At 31.4% G+C, this 24579-nt stretch overlaps 3 protein-coding genes across 4 annotated transcripts; all 3 read right to left on the reverse strand.

The window, feature by feature from the left end:
* Positions 1 to 832: 832 nt before the first annotated feature.
* Positions 833 to 6833, reverse strand: LOC128158854 (uncharacterized). 2 transcript variants are annotated; one of them, XM_052821828.1, is made up of 4 exons: positions 6781 to 6833; positions 4654 to 4979; positions 3746 to 4076; positions 833 to 2916 (listed from the first exon to the last, which is right to left on the reverse strand). In XM_052821828.1, the coding sequence occupies exons 2-4, from the start codon at positions 4966 to 4968 to the stop codon at positions 2582 to 2584; spliced, it is 981 nt and encodes a 326-aa protein (XP_052677788.1). In that variant the 5' UTR covers positions 4969 to 4979; positions 6781 to 6833; the 3' UTR covers positions 833 to 2581. The 2 variants fall into 2 exon arrangements, with proteins under 2 accessions (XP_052677788.1, XP_052677787.1); XM_052821827.1 differs by lacking the exon at positions 6781 to 6833 and adding an exon at positions 6122 to 6276.
* Positions 6834 to 7634: 801 nt separating this feature from the next.
* Positions 7635 to 17022, reverse strand: LOC128158862 (death domain-containing protein CRADD-like). Its single transcript, XM_052821837.1, has 3 exons — positions 16373 to 17022; positions 14902 to 15237; positions 7635 to 10809 (listed from the first exon to the last, which is right to left on the reverse strand). Exons 2-3 carry the CDS (start codon positions 15224 to 15226, stop codon positions 10484 to 10486), a joined length of 651 nt encoding a protein of 216 aa, XP_052677797.1. The 5' UTR covers positions 15227 to 15237; positions 16373 to 17022; the 3' UTR covers positions 7635 to 10483.
* Positions 17023 to 20052: 3030 nt separating this feature from the next.
* LOC128158866 (death domain-containing protein CRADD-like) lies at positions 20053 to 21783 on the reverse strand (the record flags this gene model as incomplete). Its single annotated transcript, XM_052821841.1, is given in 1 exon segment — positions 20053 to 21783. A coding segment is annotated over 1 exon segment (326 nt), but the record flags the coding sequence as incomplete, so codon positions are not given.
* Positions 21784 to 24579: the final 2796 nt, after the last annotated feature.

Genomic DNA, 24579 nt, shown 5'->3' on the forward strand with positions numbered 1-24579 from the left:
AAACTTGAAGTTTGGTTTAGTATTGATATAACATTTTACTCGGTTTTATTTCAATTCATTTACTTTAAGAGATGCAAACATACATAAAATACAGTTCGACCTGTTAATTCAAGAATGCACATTTTGTCTCACGCGTAAGGATTCATTCAGTAATGCAGTTGACCTCGATGAACTGACCTCAATCATAAGAAGATGCTCCATGAACTGACCTATCTATTGATGTTGCATAATAGTAGCTAGGAAGACGGCTTGATTTATAAACAAGGTTACGTTATAATGCGACTACAATAGCAAGTTATGATGTCATTCAATGTTTTTCAGTCGCATTAAATTATTTTAATACAACTCTTTCTTTGTATACGCAGTGGCGTCGGAAGCAAATTGAAAGTGGGGAGGGGGGGGGGGCTAGACTTATCCTCAGAAATCTTGACAAAACCCAATTCCCAAAATCATGAAAATCCTAATCCGTTGGGGGGGGGGGGGATACCTATAGTTCCAAAAAAAAAATTATTACCTACCAAAATGTTTTTTTCCCCAAATCATTAAATTCCTAATCCGTGGGGGGGGGGGGGGGGGGTTCAATTTCAGATCAATTATGTTTACTGCGACAAAAAGTGGGGGGGGGGGGGGCTAATGCCCCTATTATGGTATGTGCCTAATGGTTAGGCCTAACTTTGCAAAAAAAGTGGGGGGGGGGGGGGCTAAGCCGGTTCCGACGCCTATGATATGTGTGAATGCTCTTTGAAGAGCCCTACTCAGTATTCTGAAGAAGAAGAAGAAGATACATTAGCCTTTAATAATTACGTTAAAAATATAAAACTAGACAAGGAGTTTACGAACGGCTTTCCCCAAATTTATTTTAAAATTAAATTTGCTGACGGTTTATAATGATGAAATTATGGTGTACAAATCCAAAATATTCTATATTTTGTAAAAAAAAAAAAAACAGTACTTTTTTAATTATTTTACAACAAACTGATCATGTTGATTGCTTCTAGCTATCAATATATCACCATTGCCGATCATTCCTTTAAAAGGAATACTTGTTTAAAGTTACAATAGTCAGTGACTTGATTAGTTTTTAAAACACAAAGTCCACGACCAATTTTATTTTCATTGCACACACCCCCCACTCCCCTCGTTGCAGTTTCTAGTTGAAATCCATACTATTTACATGTAACAACTTGTAAAATCTACTGAAAAGATGAAGAATCAAAGTACTTAAGTACTAACGGGAGTTGATTTTATCGATTATTATTTATTTTAAAATCAACGATATGTTATTTTGCTTGGCAAGTAGTTTATAAGCTGTACTTGAATTACGCACACTTTTATAATATGAATTATCAGACTTTTCCGACAAGAATTTCGGAAAAACCCTTTATGAATCATGTTGTGTAATATTAAAAAATAGAATTTATTCCAGCAAAGTATGTATCAGTAATCGAAATATTTCAAAAATTGCATGGATCTATGCAATAACAAACTCTTAACACTAGTTTCGTTCAACCAGATCTCCGACAAGCAAGAGGTACTCTCTGCCAACACCAGGTCGCGTGATAGCTCGATGACGCGACCTCTAAATATAGACTGAATCTCTGCTTGTCGGGGATTTACGGAGACAGCCGATGATTAAACGAGACTTTTTTGAACTGCGGCGTAGGAATACATACAACTGCAAAAAATATCTAAATTGTTCGTACTTTTTAAAATCTGACTATTTTTAAGGTAATCCTAAATAAGTTTTAATAAAAAAAATGCTTCAACATACATTACGTCAAATAAAACGATTATTTTCAAGAACTAGGTCTTGTCAGCGGTGATGATATGTGATAAGGTCCAAACACTGTTTCAGTTTCGGTTTGCCAGAGTAACTGCATAGAAGAGTTAATTAAAAATCAACTCCCAAAAATGGTGATGCCACAAACGTTGAACGCTGTTAAGTGCAACGTCAAAAGCGAAAATCAAAGATCACGCTTGTGGCTGTTACAGTGGCTCTTCAACTAATTTGAAATTACCCATATGATATTACAGTAATTTTTATGTATAATTCACATTTGCAGACAACACTTAATTGTTATTCAGTTGTTATGCACACACCGCTGCATTATGAGACTTATAAATAAAGAAAATGAAATGATAATGCATGCATTTTAACAAAATCGTTCAAGGGAAATATTGACATTTTTCAGTGTTTTTTCACTCTTTGTCTGTGTATTAAATTCAAGTTTTACATTTTAATATTGAAAAAATATAAGTAACAAGAAATAACTCTTCAACTTTAATGGGGAGTACAGTCAGAACATGATTAATTCAATCATAATGATTAATTTAATCGTGATTGAATGCCCGACTGTAATGATCTTCCCATAAAAGATAAAAAGAATTATTTCTCATTCATCAGCAACTTTTTTTCTAATTTTATTCAACTTTCAAACACAACGTACTAGATCTTTTGAACTGAAGCAAATTTGAAGGTGGTTTCAAACAGGAACAAAATTGTTTTTCAATGCAATAATAAAAATAGTTGGAGCATATATGTTACCCTGCACTCGTGCTTGTTTATCACCATTTTATTGCTTCATGATTTTGAAGAAGTCACTTCTTTCACACCTTTATAAAAATCATCCCAATAAATCCTAGCCCCTGCAGCCTCTGCATCCATCAAACTCTTTGTAAAACGTCCTAAGGTTGCCAATTTACCATTTTTGTTCTTCCACATCTGAATTATCTGGTGGACTTGGGTGGGCACCGACAATGGATTTACCATTCGAATCCCATCAATGTCGGCTTGTTTTAATTGTAAGGCTTTTCCGAATATTTCAATACCACTACCCACAACTTTGTTGAATTTAAGCAGGTCTGTGTTCACCAGAACGTGGGTTTTCCGGTCGTCTGTCAAACTTGCAAAATGATCTGATGATGACAAAAAAAAATAAATAAATAAAAAGATAAAAATAGAGGAATTAATAATTCTAATAAACACAATTAATTTTATTACATCTTGAAGAAAAATATGCTCTTTTTCGCCCTGTGCAATATAAACCGAATATTTGCATAACCATGTATCAAAACCCTTGGGGTGTTTAATGATATATATTACGCACCCTCTATGTATAATAAATTGATTAAACACCCCTTTCCTGCCATATTTGTTCCATAAAGGTTCGGTTTTTAAGACTTCATTTAGAAATTGGAATGCGTCGTTCAATTCAGTTCTCCGAGCATCAGGTCAAATTATTACGTCGACGTCAACTTGGTACACAAACAGCTGACGCAAATTTACAGGAAAGAAACGCGATAGACATCGACGGATTTGTTGACAATAATTATCGATCACATAATTTTATATTGTTTTTTTGATGTTTTCTATTTGGAAAAATCATGACATGGCATTTTTATATTACATCCAATATCAGCCTTCGGTTGGTGTAAATCAACCCTTACGCCTGATGGCTCTCCGGCTGATAAACAGCGGCCTTGGGTTACTATAGGATGTGATATAAGAAATATGATGCAATAATCTATCAAAATCAATTTATTTTATTAAAGAGGTTAACAAGTTTAGGCATAACTTTAAATTATTTCCCCTTTTTCTCTCATAATCTGAATTTATTCTATGGCTAACTGTTAAAACTTTTCAAGCTTAACCGTTTACTAAACAAAATGAATCTATTAAAAAAAACAGTGCATGTATTCATTATCTAAAATCATTTCAATCATATATTTCTTTTTATAAACTTACCTAATACTGCCTGATTGTTTTGTGTGATCTTCGTACTCACAAGCTCTTTTACAATATGATTCGAATTGTGATTTTTCAATGCTGCAATAAATATCTCATACGCCTTTGGTCCAGATCTCAAAAGTAATTTTAAAAAAACTTCATTCCTTTTTTGAGGTGTATTTTCACCATCTATTTCTTCGAAGTGCGGCACATCCCATATTAGTTGCTCTATAAAATTATCCCTTATTTCGTCTTGAGCGAGTTGTTGAGTTAGAAAACTCATATTCTTTTCTATTCGTTGTGCATCTTCAGCAGAAATAGGTTGGTCAATCTGACTTTGCATTGTAGTCTACAAAACAACATTAAGATAATGAGGATTTTTTTTAAAATTGCATAATCTTCAGAGGGGTAATTTGTTATAGATAGATAGATAGATAGATAGATAGATAGATAGATAGATAGATATTGAAACACGGTTAAAGCGAAGTCCTAGGGACCAATGGATTTACTTTGTTATATACGTATTTCCTTACATTTGTATAATGAATCCGTAATAAAACTTATAGCGAATTCACTATATAAATGTTTTCTTTCCCCATACTATAATTTTTGCTAACTGAGGCTTAAAATAAAAATGCATTACTTTGATACCTTGGATTGTGAATTGAAAAAATTATATGAAAATAAATTCTTTCAAACTATTACGCTAAATGGTAATGCAAACCTTTTTAAACTGCAATTTTTTTTTATTAAAGTGTTAAATTTCTTCACTATTCTTCTCTACGGGATTCAAAATCAGTTAGCTATATCCGTAAATTCGTTATATTCGAATTCGTTTTAATCGTAACATTTTGCCAGGATTTATTAAGAATTTTACCAGGGACTCAATAAAACTTCGCTATAACCCTTAAACAGGTTTATCATACCTCTGTGTATTGTATGATCTTTGTACTTTCAAGCTTTTGTACAATATAATCTAAACTCTGCTCTTTCAATGCTGCAATAAATATCTTATACGCCCTTGGTCCAGATCTCAAAAGTAATTTCAAGAAAACTTCATTTCGTTTTTGAGGTGTTTTCTCCGCATCTATTTCATGGAAGTCGGGCAAATCCCATACATCTTCATCCATGAAATCACCCCTTATTGAATTTTGGTCGAGATTTCTGTTTAAAAATCCCCAATTCTTCTTTATTCTTTGAGCATCATCAGCAGAAATAGGGCTGTTTATCTTACTTGGCATTGTTGACTAGTCTGCAAAACAAGATTAAGGTTATCAGAAAAAAGATCTTTTTTAAATTGCATAATCCTAAGAGAGGGAATTTTTTTTTACCATGAGAGAGGTACATAATATAGGGTTTTTTCTATACCTTGAGTAGACTCACTAATGCACCATAATTGGCTTGTATAATTAGGCAAGTTGATTAATTTTATACAACAAAATATATTTAGCATCGTGTTGATATTGTGCGAGTTGTGAATAGTTTTGAGACAAGTGAGTTGAATTAAAGGTAAGCAGCTAGACAGATGTTTGGTGGATTTTGTTTTTCATTGAGTCAAATCATGGCACTCAACTTAGTTGAACATGCTGAAATAGTTGCATATGAATGCACTGGTGGCAAACTTACTTCAAATATTAAAAGTCATTCTTTTTAGCATGAAATAATTGTTATACACGTATTCTTTTTACTTCTTTCTTTTTCATTTATCTGTAGAAATAGTGTTCTTTTGTATAAACATCCTTTACAGATAAGGTTATGTGCGCCAATTTCGGCTCAAACCGATACATCGATTTATTATACATGTACCTCTAACGTCTGTGTATTTTTTTAATATAAAATAACAGAAAATAAACATGCTATTCTATCTTACTGTGGTTTAGTGTCCTTGCTATCTGCTCATAATTAATTAATTGTACAAAGTCATGAAAATTATGCACCAGCAGTATTCGAATTTCCTTGTTTATAATCTCGGAACACCTCTGATGTTATCCGAGTTAGTTAAAGGGGTGTTACTATGTTTAATTTAAAGTCCGACGACTAGATCTAATTTGTTTAACGTTACCATCAAGAAAATAGGCATTGCCAAAAAATAAAGTTTTCTTCGGTAAAATAAAATACAGATTTTTTTACTGGATATGAGGATGAAAACGAGTTTATATAAACCCTCGCTAAATATATTGCTGTTGGGGGGGGGACAAGAAACTTGCTATCGTCCTCAAAGCCCGTTTATAGATATATAACATACATTTACATGGTACACTTCAGTCTTCATTTGAACAATGTTACAAATCCCAAACCCTTAAATATATATATATACATGTATAACTGTTGTCGTAAAACCGATATTATGTAAACATTACACCGTACATGTACATAAGGCAATATAAGCAATACCTTATGATGAACAAATATGGATCATGCATGGAACATCACAAAGACAAAACAGGTAGGTGTATACTGGTGAGTGGAAGGGACTGGACTGGCCACTGGAGCTCCAGGTATTGGGGTGGGCAGTGGACCAGGGTCAGAGGTCATTCACATGTTCCACAGGTTCATGTATTAGTAAACAATGTACATATCACTACATTTTCACAGACTATTAAATTACCTCAAATAATGAAAAAGACAATGGGTTGATTTCCAACAGAAAACTATCTTTGCTTCAATGTTGATTGGCATGTTATAACGTTAAATATTTACATTTTCCAGTGTCTTGCCTGTGATAACACTACGTGTCGATTTTGTACTGTATAACCCATAACTTCAAATGACGCCAAATTGAGGCGCCAGCGGGATTTGCATATTCATATTTAAATATTTAATCGTACAATTGCTTAAAATTTTTAAAAATGTAAGTAATAAGGAATCGTTCTCTGAATATTATGAGGCGATAATTTCGGTCGGTATCATAAAGCCCGTCGGGCTTTATTAGATTTGATCACACCCCGACCAAAATTATCACCTCATAATACTCAAAGAATGATTCCTTATTCCTTAAATAAAATAACTTCTTGGTTATATAAACTCATTCTGAGAGTTATTTCTATATTTACCTGTTGTTATATCAACAAGTATCCGTTTTTCTACTTTCAATTTAAGCTGGAAATGACATCTTCTCAGTAATATACAAAACAAACCCGATTAACTTATCTATTTCCGGAATATGTGAACTGTATTTAGAAGTGGCTGGTAAAGGATATTCCAGAGGCGTTTATCGTGTGTGTGGGGGGGGGGGGGGTCAACGGCGCTTCTTACACGAGTTTGGGTGAGGTGAAAACATTATATAGATTCTAATGTTATTTTTAAACTACTCTTTAAAAACATTGTAAACCTCTAATATATTTCAAAATTTGATCATACATAAAACAAAACATAAAATTAAAAAGAAACTTACTTTTTGGGACATCATATGTTAAGATCAAAGATGCATCAACTGATCAATCTTATCATTCTAAGAATCTAAAGATAAAGAGGTTACCCTTCCGTCTAAATTTTGACGCTTGCTTTTTAAAAAATCTAAAAATTTAGACGGCATTCACGTGATGTGTCGTATTCCATGACAGAACTCAATTCTTGAATAGTTTTCTGCATTTTTAAGCAATTAATGTGCAACTGATAAATGTATAACTCTAAGTTTAAAAGAGAAAGATAAGCCATATAAGGTGTTATGGGACATCTGTCGATATTAATGTGGATACTAGTACATTATTATCAAAATACTTTTACCGGTTTAGAATTTCCAAATTTTACAATATTTGACCCCAAAAAAGTGATTTAAAACTTTTTGAAAATGTAAAAAAACATTAAGCCCAAGCAGGATTCAAACTCATGACATACAGATTCATAGTTAACGTTATAACCCATATACATATAACAATACATCTATTTTGAAAGAAAACATTTTATATAATTTTTCTTTTATTGAGTATTTCGATATAAAGTTCGTAAAAATATGGATATATCCCATACCACCTTACCTTGACTTTACACAAATATGTCAAGATATCTCAATTTCCGTAATAATTTTGAAAAAAATATGAAGAAAATTCTGGTGAAAAAAAGTGTTAATCAGTTGTGATATAATTTTGTTTTTAATTTTACAAGATACTATACAAATAATTTGAAGAGAAAAAATCCCCACGCATTTATATAACAAAAAAGTGCGAAGTAGGGACTTACTCTTGGATTATGTGCATAAATATATCCAAAGCCTGGAATATATTTGTACAATAGCATTCAACTAGACTTGTCCTAATGGGACTTACACCCCAGCAATGCTTATTTAAAAGATGACAAATATGAATTTGATTAAAGTAACTTAAAAAAATAATTGACTCATTTAGGTTTGACACGTATATAAAAAAAATATTCTATATTTGTTAAGAAAAATTTTAGTCAACAAAGAATAAAACAGTCAAAATTCACATTACTGTAAAATACCCCTTTTAATATAACCTTAAATTGAATACGTTTGTAATTTGAGTCTTGACTGATGCATATAATTGTCTTAAGATTTTCTTATTCTTTTATGGTACAATGCAACTCTCAGAAATTTTATCCAATAGAACTATGAATGAGCTTGCATTTTGATATTATTTTGCCTTATCACATTTGCACTATTCTTGTATATAAATATTAATAGCACTATATTCATACCAATGATTTTGAATTTCATTTACATTAATGGCCTATAGGATCAATTTATTTGACCACTAAATTTGAACAGCTTCTACTTGTCATTATTCAAAATAATTCATTTCTTTGTTAAAAATGATATAAATTATTTAAGGAATAAATTAAATTTCTACCTATGTTATACAGTATAACAACTTGGGACAGTTTACGGTAATATAAACCGCTTTGCAGTTTATAAAAAAAAAACAAAACGTAATCTTTCCAAAGTTATGCTATACTTGTATAACATAGGTAATAAATGAAATCTTTTCCTTATAATTTAATTTTTTTACAACTAAAATCAGAATATAAGACCCATAATTTAGTAAAGTGATGTTAATTTTTAACAAATCTTAAACATAACGTCAAGCGGGTTAATATGTTTCGCATCCTCGTAGGCTATGTATGTTATAGGATATATATTAATTTGTTTAGCCAATCAGTGTTACAACCAAAATTAAATAATTCCCTTTCATGATAGAACCTTTTGGTTTATTTGAAACTGTATTCAAAACAAAAAAAATATTTATTAAAATTTAGGTCATAAGGATGTATCAATTACAAACAACAAATTTGCATTTTGAGTTGATAGCATTCTTATTAAACATATAATTATTAAATTAAGAAATAAAGACAAAAAAACTCGATCTGAATGTACTTATTTAAATATATTTTAGAGCGTTTACTATAAATTAATTAACAAACATTGCTAGGATTAACTCCCTTACTTTTCAACATCAGTGTACAATATACAGGATACGGAAAATGAAAACTAATAAGATTATTAAATCTTTTCTGATCTTAAAATAAAAATTGCAGGTGCAAATCTTCAGATGGTGTTCAACATGTTATGCCTACAGCCAAATGGACAGACAGATGGACATGGCGATTCAAATAAACCCCCCAAACTTTGTTTGCGGGGGTAATAAAAAAACATTAAGAGGGCCAGATTAGAACAAAACATCAACAAAAAGAATCCTCCAAACATTATAACAATTTCATTCACACAAAACATAACCTTCCATCTACATGTAAAATTTTTACTCCAATTTGATTTGCATGTATTAATTAGAATAAATAGTATTGCCCACAATACAATACAATATTATTGTAAATATTTATGTATATGGTAAGCATGGTAAATAGCAATCAAATGGAAAATTCTACATCTTTTTATATTATACGTTATGGGACTCAAATATGCATAGCACTTGTACTTAAATGTACCATACACAAAATACGCGTCCAATAAGGAAGTACTTTTTACATTTCTACTATCAATTATGTTTTAATAAATCTGAATCTATTAACTGCATTATTTCTGTCCATTGAAGTGTATATAGGAAATAATTATGATTCATCAAATATTATAAGTTATTGATAAAAAGTGAAAGAACCTACACATTTTGCAAAATAAATATTTTCTCCAGGAAAATGATACGAGTTAACAATACTTAGTAAGTTTAAATGAATTATAAATTTTCTGATTTTTTTTTCATTTTATAGTTATCACTACCAACTTATTAACTTATTAATGTTTTTTGCTGTTGAAATAAGAAAATGAAATAATCATGCATGTACTAGTATTTAACAAAATCTTTCAAGGAATTTTTTTTTACACTTTTCAGTGTCTTAATTTTCTGTGTAAACTTTTAATTGTACATTCTCTAATTGAAAAAAATAAATAGTCGCTATAGCACGAAATTTTTCTTTGACTTTTGTGGGGAAACAAACACAGTCCGTACATGATTTAATCTCCGACGAGTTTTATTGGATTTGATCAAGTGCCCGACATCAATGATTTCTCCATAAATGTTGAGGAATGATTTCTTATTCCTAAAATAAATTCTATCTGAAGGCACCATTTTTTTCTATCCTTATTCAAATTCCAAACTCACTGCATATAAGCATTTTGAAGTGAAGCAAAATCGTGCCGTACCAGTGTTGAAATTGTGGGTGATTTCAAACAGGAACAAAAGTGTTTTTCAATGCCATAAAAAGTTGCAATGGTCCATGACCATGTGTTACTCTGCACAAATTATTGTGGTTTTTTTTTTTTGGATTCATGATCCTGCTGAGTTTTTAAGAAGTCACTTCTTTCACACCTTGATCAAAAACATCCCAATCAACACTAGCCCCTGCAGCCTCCGCGTCCATCAAACTCTTAGTAAATGTTCCTAAGGTTGCCATTTTACCATTTCTGTTCCTCCACTTGAGTATAATCTTGTGGATCTGGGTGGCCACTGAGTGTGAATTTTCCATTCGAGTCGAATCAATGTCTGCTTGTTTCAATTGTAAGGCTTTCCCGAATATTTCAATATCACTACCCACAACTTTGTTGAATTTGAGCAGGTTTGCTTCCGTCAGAACATGAGTTTTCTGGTTGTCTGTCAAACTAGTTAAATGATCTGATGGCCAAAAAAAAAAAAATAATAAAAAAAAAAATAATGTTCAAATTCATAAATTTTAAAAACACTATTGATTTTAATATCTCTTATACTTAAAAATTATACTCTTTTTCGCCCAGTGTAATACGAAACAAACAATAAGCCAACAGGCCTTAACGGTCACCTCAGTACCATAGCCCATTCACAGACCTGTTATGGAATCTCATATATATGCATTTAAATAAGTATGATTGTGCAGTTAAAAAAATTAAAATTATAATGACGATCACCTCTCTGCCTGAAATCTTTCATTTAGTCCCCGATAAATTTTAATGAAATCTTTGCAAATTTTACGTTTATAACAAATTCGGATATAACGAATTTATGGATATAGCGAACTGATTTTGAGTACTGTAGAAGTGAATATTAACAAAATTTAAGACTTTTATAACGAATTTCTTTACAGTTAAAAAAAATAATCGTTTGAATAAATTTATTTTCATATAAATTCTTTAATTTACAATTCGATTTGCAAAGGTATCAAAAGAATGTATTTTCATAATAAGCCTCAATTAGCAAAAAATAAAGTCTGGTTTAAGAAAAATGTATATAGTGAACTCGCTATAGTTATTATTAAGAATTCGTTATACGAATATAAAGAATTACGGATATAACGAAGCAAATCCATCTAGGACTTCGATATAACCGAGTTTACTGTATTTTTGCGTGAAATGAATCAAAAGATAGACAAATCAGCTTAAAAAAATATTTCTACTGGTAAATTGACCCTGTGTAAACAAAATCAATGCACGAGCCTTGTCTACATGACAAAGAATTGTGAGCCCTGTATCTTGCTTAAAACTCTATGACTGACCCTCAATTTTCAATTGATTACTAGATATTCATTCCTAAAGCATTCTTAATTATACAAGAGGCCCATGGGCCACATCGCTCACCTGAATAACAATAGGTATGATAAAATCAGCTTATTGGAGTTATAATACAAACTAGCTGGTCAATGTATAATACGTGTAGATCCTGTATAAATAAAAATTCATTTTCCCCCTGGATATTTTTATGATTATTATCTTCTATACTTCTATACTTCTCTACCTGGTTGATTTTATAGTCATATCACATGTTGAGGATTGCAGCTATCAAAAAGAACCTAGACAATCGTTTATATACAGGATAGTAACCTTCATCAAACTCTGAACCCTTTGTAACAAATCATGTTTTTAACAAGTTTAACTGACTTTCTTGGGTGTTTCATCTAGCCTGATAAACAGTGATGTACGCTAGATAAATTTACTAGAAATACCAGCTTTTGTTTTTATTAATCACTTCTATTCGTCCATTTCTGGTCTGAGACAAATATATATTGTTTCAACGAGATAGCAGATTTGGCAAAGACGTGAACAACCAAACTTTGAGGAAAGATTGACTTAGGATTGTAAAAATGTTTAACGTTTGGTTTCGTTCGGCGTTACTTCCGGTCATCACAGAAAGTACTTCAAAAATTGATTTCTTTTCCATTCTCGTTGTTTTACATGGAAGTAATGTCTGGATATTTCATTCACAATAATTAGCATATCCACTATTTTTCTGTGTGAGAAAGCAATGTCTTACAGTTAAATTGATACATGTATATAAAAACAGAAGACTTTTTGTTGTTTTTGCAACAAGAGTCTAGTTCTATATATTCTTATATTAAAATTTGACAACAACCCCCCCCCCCCCCCTATTGTAGCACCACCTTACTACTGGGGATCATGATTTTCATAACTTTGAATTGACACTATCTGAAGATGCTTTAGGTTTCAGCTTTCCTGGCCAAATGGTTCTTGATAGGAAGATTTCTGAAAAGTTCTCAAAAATTTTCAATAATTCCTAATTATCTCTCTTTGAAAAATAGTGTAATCCCAAATTTTTGCAACTTTGAATTCCCTTTGCCTAAGAATGCTCTGTGCCAAGTTTGGTTGAAATTGGTGAAATGTGAAAAGTTTACAGACAGATGGACAGACAAAATGTGATCAGAAGTATATTAACATGATTAAAGTATAAACTCATAAATAGTTCTTCTTTAGTATCTAAATGTGACAGTAATAGTGCATTAGTGATAAAATACAATCGCTGTTTCAAAATATATGTGCTTACTTATCTTTACGTCTGAATTTACAACTTCTTAATCACATTATCTTTGATGATTAATTAATAAATATGAACATACAAGGAAAGATAAGTCCATTATGAAGAAGCAAAGGGCGATAACACTATTATCTGTTCTTTAATTGAAATTCCAGGGCAGAACATTAACAAATAAGAAATATACCTCCCGAGTCATAACCCTTGCCTTACATGAAGGTGACATGAAATTTAATTAGAGATGAAGGCTTAATATTTTTTCTAAATATGCAGTTAGTTCTATTTCTGTGTTAGTAGACATTTTTAAACATTATATACATTACCACCTCCATGACCCTTTGGGCCACACCCTGCAGTAAGAAACCCTTCCCTATACATTAAATATGACTGTTTTGGCTCTGCCCTAGATTCAAAATCCCTACCTTGGGGGACATAAAATTCACCATTTTGGTAAAGAAGACAATTTTTTTAATAATAAATGCATTAACACTATATGACCATTTTGGCCCCACCCTCGAGTTAGAACTCCAACATGTACCTTGTGGGACATGAAATATACAATTTTGGTAGATCGAAGGCATCCCGGTCTACAAAATTATGAAATCAACTTAAATTTCTTACAGATGTGTGGGAATAGAAAAGATGATTTTTAAACATTATAAGCATTAAAACTATGTGACCATTTTGGCAAAACTTATTCCCCAAGGGACTTGAAATTTACAATTTTGGTAGAGGGTTTCCCGATCTACATATTTATTCAGGGTTTTTTAAAAAGATGTGTGGGAGTAGAGATGAAGATTTTTAAACATATTAATATGCATTCATACTATATAGCCATCTACACCCGCCCTCGGGCCTGAACCCCTGACCCAGGGGCCATAAATTTCACAATTTATGTAGAGGAGTTCATGGACATCATAATCAGGCATCCATTTTTTCCCAACATGTGTGAAGTAAGAAGAAGATTTTCTAAGATTTAATACATTTTCACTACCGGTATATGGCATAATAATGGCCACCCTAGGGCCTGAACCCCTGTTCCACGGGTCATGAATTTTACAATTTTGGTAAAGAGCTTCATGGACATCATTATATCTATGCATTCAGATTTTTCCTCACATGTTTGGGAGTACAGAAGACATTTTTTTAACATTAATATTTGGCCCCAACTATAACACCCTGAGGACAAAGGGCCATGAATTTCACAATTAAGATTCCTTTTACCATAAAGATGCTTCATATTAAATATGGTATTAATAGGCCTTGTATTGTCAAGAGGAAGTTAAAAATGTAAAATTGTTAACATACGACACACGACGACAGAATTAGACGATTGCAATAAGTTACCTGAGTCACTATGGTGACCTTGAAATTTACCTACCCATGCATCATAAACCCTAGGAATGGATAATAATTTTGTTTTGGTATATTTATGTTTGGATATTGATTCATATTGTTACAAAATTTATTTAAGTCTATTTATTTTCAGTTAATATTAAGACTCAGAAATTGGTATGCATCATTCAATTCCGTTGTCCGAGCATGTTTTCAAATGGTTATATTGACATCAACTTTCTATACAAACATTAATTTGGCACAGATTGACAGGAAAGTTTATAAGATACAAGTAAAAGAAACCGCGTTCTTGACATACAATCTTAGCTCTTGGTTACTGTATATCAGCCCTCGAGCCTGACTGCTCTCCAGCTGACTTAAAGCGGCCTAAATATGTATATAGATCAAATTATTTTATTGAAGAGTTCAACAAATTAAGGCATAAATTAAGTTTACATTATTTCCCCTTTCTCTCTCATAATCTGAATTTTTTCTACTCCCAAATGTTTGGCCTTTTTAAGCTAAACTGTATACTGAACAAAACGAATCTATATCAAGAACAGTACATGTATTCATTGTCTAAAATCATTTCAAATTTTCAATCATTTATTAAATTTCATTTTGTAAACTTACCTAATACTGCCTGATTGTTTTCTGTGATCTCCGTACTCTCAAGCTTTTCTACAACATGATCCGAATTGTGATTTTTTAATGCTGCAATAAATATCTTATACGCCCTTGGTCCAGATCTCAAAAGTAATTTCAAGAAAACTTCATTTCTTTTTTGAGGTGTTTTCTCCGCATCTATTTCTTCGAAGTCGGGCAAATCCCATATAAGTTCCGATATGAAAACACCCCTTATTGAATTTTGGTCGAGATTTCTGTTTAAAAATCCCCAATTCTTCTTTATTCTTTGAGCATCATCAGCAGAAATAGGGCTGTTTATCTTACTTGGCATTGTTGACTAGTCTGCAAAACAAGATTAAGGTTATCAGAAAAAAGATCTTTTTTAAATTGCATAATCCTAAGAGAGGGAATTTTTTTTTACCATGAGAGAGGTACATAATATAGGGTTTTTTCTGTACCTTGAGTAGACTCACTAATGCACCATAACTGGCTTGTATAATTAGGCAAGCTGATTAATTTTATACAACAATATATATTTAGCATCGTGTTGATATTGTGCGAGTTGTGAATAGTTTTGAGACAAGTGAGTTGAATTAAAGGTAAGCAGCTAGACAGATGTTTGGTGGATTTTGTTTTTCATTGAGTCAATTCATGGCACTCAACTTAGTTGAACATGCTGAAATAGTTGCATATGAATGCACTGGTGGCAAACTTACTTCAAATATTAAAAGTCATTCTTTTTAGCATGAAATAATTGTTATAAACGTATTCTTTTTACTTCTTTCTTTTTCATTTATCTGTAGAAAGTGTTCTTTTGTATAAACATCCTTTACAGATAAGGTTATGTGCGCCAATTTCGGCTCAAACCGATACACCGATTTATTATACATGTACCTCTAACGTCTGTGTATTTTTTAAATATAAAATAACAGAAAATAAACATGCTATTCTATCTTACTGTGATTTAGTGTCCTTGCTATCTGCTCATAATTAATTAATTGTACAAAGTCATGAAAATTATGCACCAGCAGTATTCGAATTTCCTTGTTTATAATCTCGGAACACCTCTGATGTTATCCGAGTTAGTTAAAGGGGTGTGACTATGTTTAATTTAAAGTCCGACGACTAGATCTAATTTGTTTAACGTTACCATCAAGAAAATAGGCATTGCCAAAAAATAAAGTTTTCTTCGGTAAAATAAAATACAGATTTTTTTACTGGATATGAGGATGAAAACGAGTTTATATAAACCCTCGCTAAAAATATTGCTGTTGAGGGGGGACAAGAAACTTGCTATCGTCCTCAAAGCCCGTTTATAGATATATAACATACATTTACATGGTACACTTCAGTCTTCATTTGAACAATGTTACAAATCCCAAACCCTTAAATATATATACATGTATAACTGTTGTCGTAAAACCGATATTATGTAAACATTACACCGTACATGTACATAAGGCAATATAAGCAATACCTTATGATGAACAAATATGGATCATGCATGGAACATCACAAAGACAAAACAGGTAGGTGTATACTGGTGAGTGGAAGGGACTGGACTGGCCACTGGAGCTCCAGGTATTGGGGTGGGCAGTGGACCAGGGTCAGAGGTCATTTACATGTTCCACAGGTTCATGTATTAGTAAACAATGTACATATCACTACATTTTCACAGACTATTAAATTACCTCAAATAATGAAAAAGACAATGGGTTGATTTCCAACAGAATAACTATCTTTGCTTCAATGTTGATTGGCATGTTATAACGTTAAATATTTACATTTTCCAGTGTCTTGCCTGTGATAACACTACGTGTCGATTTTGTACTGTATAACCCATAACTTCAAATGACGCCAAATTGAGGCGCCAGCGGGATTTGCATATTTATATTTAAATATTTAATCGTACAATTGCTTAAAATTTTATAAATGTAAGTAATAAGGAATCATTCTCTGAATATTATGAGGCGATAATTTCGGTCGGTATCATAAAGCCCGTCGGGCTTTATTGGATTTGATCACACCCCGACCAAAATTATCACCTCATAATACTCAAAGAATGATTCCTTATTCCTTAAATAAAATAACTTCTTGGTTATATAAACTCATTCTGAGAGTTATTTCTATATTTACCTGTTGTTATATCAACAAGTATCCGTTTTTCTACTTTCAATTTAAGCTGGAAATGACATCTTCTCAGTAATATACAAAACAAACCAGATTAACTTATGTATTTCCGGAATATGTGAACTGTATTTAGAAGTGGCTGGTAAGATATTCCAGAGGCGTGTATCGTGTGTGTGTGTGTGGGGGGGGGGGGGGGGGGGGTTGTCAACGGCGCTTCTTACACGAGTTTGGGTGAGGTGAAAACATTATATAGATTCTAATGTTATTTTTAAACTACTCTTTAAAAACATTGTAAACCTCTAATATATTTCAAAATTTGATCATACATAAAACAAAACATAAAATTAAAAAGAAACTTACTTTTTGGGACATCATATGTTAAGATCAAAGATGCATCAACTGATCAATCTTATCATTCTAAGAATCTAAAGATAAAGAGGTTACCCTTCCGTCTAAATTTTGACGCTTGCTTTTTAAAAAATCTAAAAATTTAGACGGCATTCACGTGATGTGTCGTATTCCATGACAGAACTCAATTCTTGAATAGTTTTCTGCATTTTTAAGCAATTAATGTGCAACTGATAAATGTATAACTCTAAGTTTAAAAGAGAAAGATAAGCCATATAAGGTGTTATGGGACATCTGTCGATATTAATGTGGATACTAGTACATTATTATCAAAATACTTTTACCGGTTTAGAATTTCCAAATTTTACAATATTTGACCCCAAAAAAGTGATTTAAAACTTTTTGAAAATGTAAAAAAAACATTAAGCCCAAGCAGGATTCAAACTCATGACATACAGATTCATAGTTAACGTTATAACCCATATACATATAACAATACATCTATTTTGAAAGAAAACATTTTTATAATTTTTCTTTTATTGAGTATTTCGATATAAAGTTCGTAAAAATATGGATATATCCCATACCACCTTACCTTGACTTTACACAAATATGTCAAGATATCTCAATTTCCGTAATAATTTTGAAAAAAATATGAAGAAAATTCTGGTGAAAAAACGTATTAATCAGTTGAGATATAATTTTGTTTTTAATTTTACAAGATACTATACAAATAATTTGAAGAGAAAAAAATCCCCACGCATTTATATAATAAAAAAGTGCGAAGTAGGGACTTGCTTTAGGATTATGTGCATAAATATATCCAAAGCCTGGAATATATTTGTACAATAGCATTCAACTAGACTTGTCCTAATGGGACTTATACCCCAGCAATGCTTATTTAAAAGATGACAAATATGAATTTGATTAAAGTAACTTAAAAAAATAATTGACTCATTTAGGTTTGACACGTATATAAAAAAATATTCTATATTTGTTAAGAAAAATTTTAGTCAACAAAGAATAAAACAGTCAAAATTCACATTACTGTAAAATACCCTTTTTAATATAACCTTAAATTGAATACGTTTGTAATTTGAGTCTTGACTGATGCATATAATTGTCTTAAAATTTTCTTATTCTTTTATGGTACAATGCAACTCTCAGAAATTTTATCCCATAGAACTATGAATGAGCTTGCATTTTGATATCATTTTGCCTTATCACATTTGCATTATTTTTGTATATAAATATTAATAGCACTACATTCATACCAATGATTTTGAATTTCACTTACATTAATGGCCTATAGGATCAATTTATTTGACCACTAAATTTGAACAGCTTCTACGTGTCATTATTCAAAATAATTCATTTCTTTGTTAAAAATGATATAAATTATTTAAGGAATAAATTTTTCTGCCTATGTTATACAGTATAACAACTTGGGACAGTTCACGCTAATATAAACCGCTTTGCAGTTTATAAAAAAACGTAATCTTTCCAAAGTTATGCTATACTTGTATAACATAGGTAATAAATGGAATCTTTTCCTTATAATTTAATTTTTTTACAACTAAAATCAGAATATAAGACCCATAATTTAGTAAAGTGATGTTAATTTTTAACAAATCTTAAACATAACGTCAAGCGGGTTAATTGAGAAATAAAGTACGAGTTTTCGTGAATGTTGCAGAATAACCTCCGAGGTCGAGAAATGTTGTTTTGATATATAAAAGCCGAGGCGTTAGCCGAGGCTTTTATATTTCAAACAACATTTCGAGACCGAGGAGGTTATCCTGCAACATTCACGATAACAAGAACTTTATTTTTATTCTACTAACAGCTCAGTATTTCTACAGATCATTTCTTCTATAGAGAGACGATCTAGGTCATTTTGACAGCTGTTCCGTGTAACCCCAATGGTTTTGTTAGTAATGTTTACATGTGTATCGATCAAAAGAATCACATGCAGACGACATAATTTTTCTTTGGATTTTTAATACTCTTTACTTATTCATAAAATATCTTTGAATCATGTTCCTGATATTTTAAGGGCAATTTAATACGATAATTACTGACCCCCCCCCCCCCTCTAGATCCGCGCATGTACACGTTATATATTTTATGTAAAAACACGCAGTGAAAATGTGCTAGGGAGGTCCTAGGAACAGCCGCATTGATCTCTTAAAAATAAACATTTGAGGCAATACACATCGTTTTGACTGGAACTAACACGTGAAATTGACATGGTTTTAAAAAAAATTACGGTTTGAAGTTGTACTTTCATGATCAGTGCGAGACAAATAGGTATTTCTGATCTGATAATTTACTGATGACGTTCGTGGTATATTGGAGAATAATGTCCGCGGCATCTCTTTGATCTCGGCAATAACTGTAGTAGAATATGTTTTGCATCCTCGTAGGCTTTGTATGTTATAGGATATATATGAATTTGTTTAACCAATAAGTGTTACAACCAGAATTAAATAATTCCCTATCATGATAGAACCTTTTGGTTTATTTGAAACTGTATTCAAAACAAAATAAAATATTTATTAAAATTTAGGTCCTAAGGATGTATCAATTACAAACAACTAATTTGCATTTTGAGTTGATAGCATACTTATTAAACATTTAATTATTAAATTAAGAAATAAAGACAAAAAAAACTCAATCTGAATGTTCTTATATAAATATATTTTAGAGTGTTTACTATAAATTAACTAACAAACATTGTTAGGATTACCTCCCTTACTTTTCAACATCAGTGTACTATATACAGGATACGGAAAATGAAAACTAATAAGATTATTCAATCTTTTCTGATCTTAAAATAAAAATTGCAGGTGCAAATCTTCAGATGGTGTTCAACATGTTATGCCTACAGCCAAATGGACATACAGATGGACAGGGCGATTTCAATAAACCCCCTAAACTTTGAGAAGGCCAGATTAGAACAAAACATCAACAAAAAGAATCTTCCAAACATTTTAACAATTTCATTCACACAAAACATAACCTTCCATCTACATGTAAAATTTTTACTCCAATTTGATTTACATGTATTAATTAGAATAAAAAGTATTGCACACAATACAATACAATATTATTGTAAATATTTATGTATAGGTAAGCATGGTAAATAGCAATCAAATGGAAAATTGTACATCTTTTTATATTATACGTTATGGGACTCAAATATGCATAGCACTTGTACGTAAATGTACCATACACACAATACGCGTCCAATAAGGAAGTAATTTTTACATTTCTACTATCAATTTTGTTTTAATGAATCTGAATCTATTAACTGCATTATTTCTGTCCATTGAAGTGTATATAGGAAATAATTATGATTCATCAAATATTATAAGTTATTGATAAAAAGTGAAAGAACTTACACATTTTGCAAAATAAATATTTTCTCCAGGAAAATGATACGAGTTAACAAAACTTAGTAAGTTTAAATGAATTATTAATTTTCTGATTTTTTTTAATTTCATAGTTATCACTACCAACTTATTAACTTGTTAATGTTTCTTGCTGTTGAAATAAGAAAATGATATAATCATGCATGTACTAGTATTTAACAAAATCTTTCAAGGATTTTTTTTTTACTCTTTTCAGTGTCTTTTTCTGTGTAAACTTTTAATTGTACATTCTCTAATTGAAAAAAAAATAAATAGTCGCTATAGCACGAAAATTTTCTTTGACTTTTGTGGGGAAACAAACACAGTCCGTACATGATTCAATCTCCGACGAGCTTTATTGGATTTGATCAAGTGCCCGACATCAATGATTTCTCCATAAATGTTGAGGAATGATTTCTTATTCCTAAAATAAATTCTATCTGAAGTCACCATTTTTTTCTATCCTTATTCAAATTCCAAACTCACTGCATATAAGCATTTTGAAGTGAAGCAAAATCGTGCCGTACCAGTGTTGAAATTGTGGGTGATTTCAAACAGGAACAAAAGTGTTTTTCAATGCCATAAAAAGTTGCAATGGTCCATGACCATGTGTTACTCTGCACAAATATTGTGGGTTTTTTTTTTTTTGGATTATTGATCCTGCTGAGTTTTTAAGAAGTCACTTCTTTCACACCTTGATCAAAAACATCCCAATCAACACTAGCCCCTGCAGCCTCCGCGTCCATCAAACTCTTAGTAAATGTTCCTAAGGTTGCCATTTTACCATTTCTGTTCCTCCACTTGAGTATAATCTTGTGGATTTGGGTGGCCACTGAGTTTGAATTTTCCATTCGAGTCGAATCAATGTCTGCTTGTTTCAATTGTAAGGCTTTCCCGAATATTTCAATATCACTACCCACAACTTTGTTGAATTTGAGCAGGTTTATTTCCGTCAGAACATGAGTTTTCTGGTTGTCTGTCAAACTAGTTAAATGATCTGATGGCAAAAAAAGAAAAAAAAATAAATAAATAAATAAAAAATAAAAATAATGTTCAAATTCATAAATTTTAAAAACACTATTGATTTTAATATATCTTATACTTAAAAATTATACTCTTTTTCGCCCAGTGTAATACGAAACAAACAAGAGGCCAACAGGCCTTAACGGTCACCTCAGTACCATAGCCCATTCACAGACCTGTTATGGAATCTCATATATATGCATTTAAATAAGTATGATTGTGCAGTTAATAAAATTAAAATTATAATGACGATCACCTCTCTGCCTGAAATCTTTCTTTTAGTCCCCGATAAATTTTAATGAAATCTTTGCAAAATTTTACGTTTATAACAAATTCGGATATAACGAATTTATGGTTATAGCGAACTGATTTTGAGTACTGTAGAAGTGAATATTAACAAAATTTAAGACTTTTATAACGAATTTCTTTACAGTTAAAAAAAATAATCGTTTGAATAAATTTATTTTCATATAAATTCTTTAATTTACAATTCGATTTGTAAAGGTATCAAAAGAATGTATTTTCATAATAAGCCTCAATTAGCAAAAAATAAAGTCTGGTTTAAGAAAAATGTATGTAGTGAATTCGCTATAGTTATTATTAAGAATTCGTTATACGATTATAAAGAATTACGGATATAACGAAGCAAATCCATCGGTCTCTAGGACTTCGCTATAACCGAGTTTACTGTATTTTTGCGTAAAATGAATTAAAAGATAGACAAATCAGCTTAAAAAAATATTTTCAATTGATTACTAGATATTCATTCCTAAAGCATTTTAAATTATACAAGAGGCCCATGGGCCACATCGCTCACCTGAATAACAATAGGTATGATAAAATCAGCTTATTGGAGTTATAATACAAACTAGCTGGTCAATGTATAATACGTGTAGATCCTGTATAAATAAAAATTCATTTTCCCCCTGGATATTTTTATGTTTATTATCATTATTCCCTTCTCTACCTGGTTGATTTTATAGTCATATCACATGTTGAGCATTGCAGCTATCAAAAAGAACCTAGACAATCGTTTATATACGGGATATTAACCTTCATCAAACTCTGAACCCTTTGTAACAAATCATGTTTTTAACAAGTTTAACTGACTTTCTTGGGTGTTTCATCTAGCCTGATAAACAGTGATATACGCTAGATAAATTTACTAGAAATACCAGCTTTTGTTTTTATTAATCACTTCTATTCGTCCATTTATGGTCTGAGACAAAATATATTGTTTCAACGAGATAGCAGATTTGGCAAAGACGTGAACAACCAAACTTTGAGGGAAGATTGACTTAGGATTGTAAAAATGTTTAACATGTTTGGTTTCGTTCGGCGTTACTTCCGGTCGTCACAGAAAGTACTTCAAAAATTGATTTCTTTTTCATTCTCGTTGTTTTACATTTAAGTAATGTCTGGATATTTCATTCACAATAATTAGCAGATCCACTATTTTTCTGTGTGAGAGAAGCAATGTCTTGCAGTTAAATTGATACATGTATATAAAAATGGAAGACTTTTTGTTGCTTTTGCAACAAGAGCCTAGTTCTATATATTCTTATTTCAAAATTTGACAACCCACCCCCCCATTGTAGCACTACCTTACTACTGGGGATCATGATTTTCATAACTTTGAATCGACACTACCTGAAGATGCTTCAGGTTTCAGCTTTCCTGGTCAAATGGTTCTTGATAGGAAGATTTCTGAAAAGTTCTCAAAATTTTTCGATAATTCCTAATTATCTCTCTTTGAAAAATAGTGTGATCCTAAATTTTTACAACTTTGAATTCCCTTTGCCTAAGAATGCTCTGTGCCAAGTTTGGTTGAAATTGGTGAAATGTGAAAAGTTTACAGACAGATGGACAGACAAAATGTGATCAGAAGTATATTAACATGATTAAAGTATAAATAGTTCTTTTTCAGTATCTAAATGTGACAGTAATAGTGCATTAGTGATAAAATACAATCGCCGTTTCAAAATATGTGTGCTTATTTATCTTTACGTCTGAATTTACAACTTCTTAATCACATTATCTTTGATGATTAATTAATAAATATGAACATACAAGGAAAGATAAGTCCATTATGAACAAGCAAAGGGAGATAACTCTATTAACTGTTCTTTAATTGAAATTCCAGGGCAGAATTTTAACAAATAAGAAATATACCTCCCAAGTCATAACCCTTGCCTTCCATGAAGGTGACATGAAATATAATTAGAGATGAAAGCTTAATATTTTTTCTAAATAAAATTATGCAGTCAGTTCTATTTCTGTGTTAGTAGACATTTTTAAACATTATATACATTACCACCTCCATGACCCTTTGGGCCACACCCTGCAGTAAGAACCCCTTCCCTATACATTAAATATGACTGTTTTGGCTCCACCCTAGATTCAAAATCCCTACCTTGGGGGACATAAAATTCACCATTTTGGTAAAGAAGACAATTTTTTTTTTATAATAAATGCATTTTAACACTATATGACCATTTTGGCCCCACCCTCGAGTTATAACTCCAACATGTAAGTTGGGACACATGAAATTTACAATCTTGGTAGATCAAAGGCATCCAGGTCTACAAAATTATGTAATCAATTTAGATTTCTTACAGATGTGTGAGAATAGAAAAGATGATTTTTAAACATTATAAGCATTAAAACTATGTGACCATTTTGGCAAAACCCATTCCCCAAGGGACTTGAAATTTACAGTTTTGGTAGAGGGTTTCCCGATCTACATATTTATTCAGGTTTTTTTAAAAAG

The sequence above is a fragment of the Crassostrea angulata genome, chromosome 8 (genome assembly GCF_025612915.1).
Source record: "Crassostrea angulata isolate pt1a10 chromosome 8, ASM2561291v2, whole genome shotgun sequence".
NCBI classification, from domain to species: Eukaryota; Metazoa; Mollusca; class Bivalvia; order Ostreida; family Ostreidae; genus Magallana; species Magallana angulata.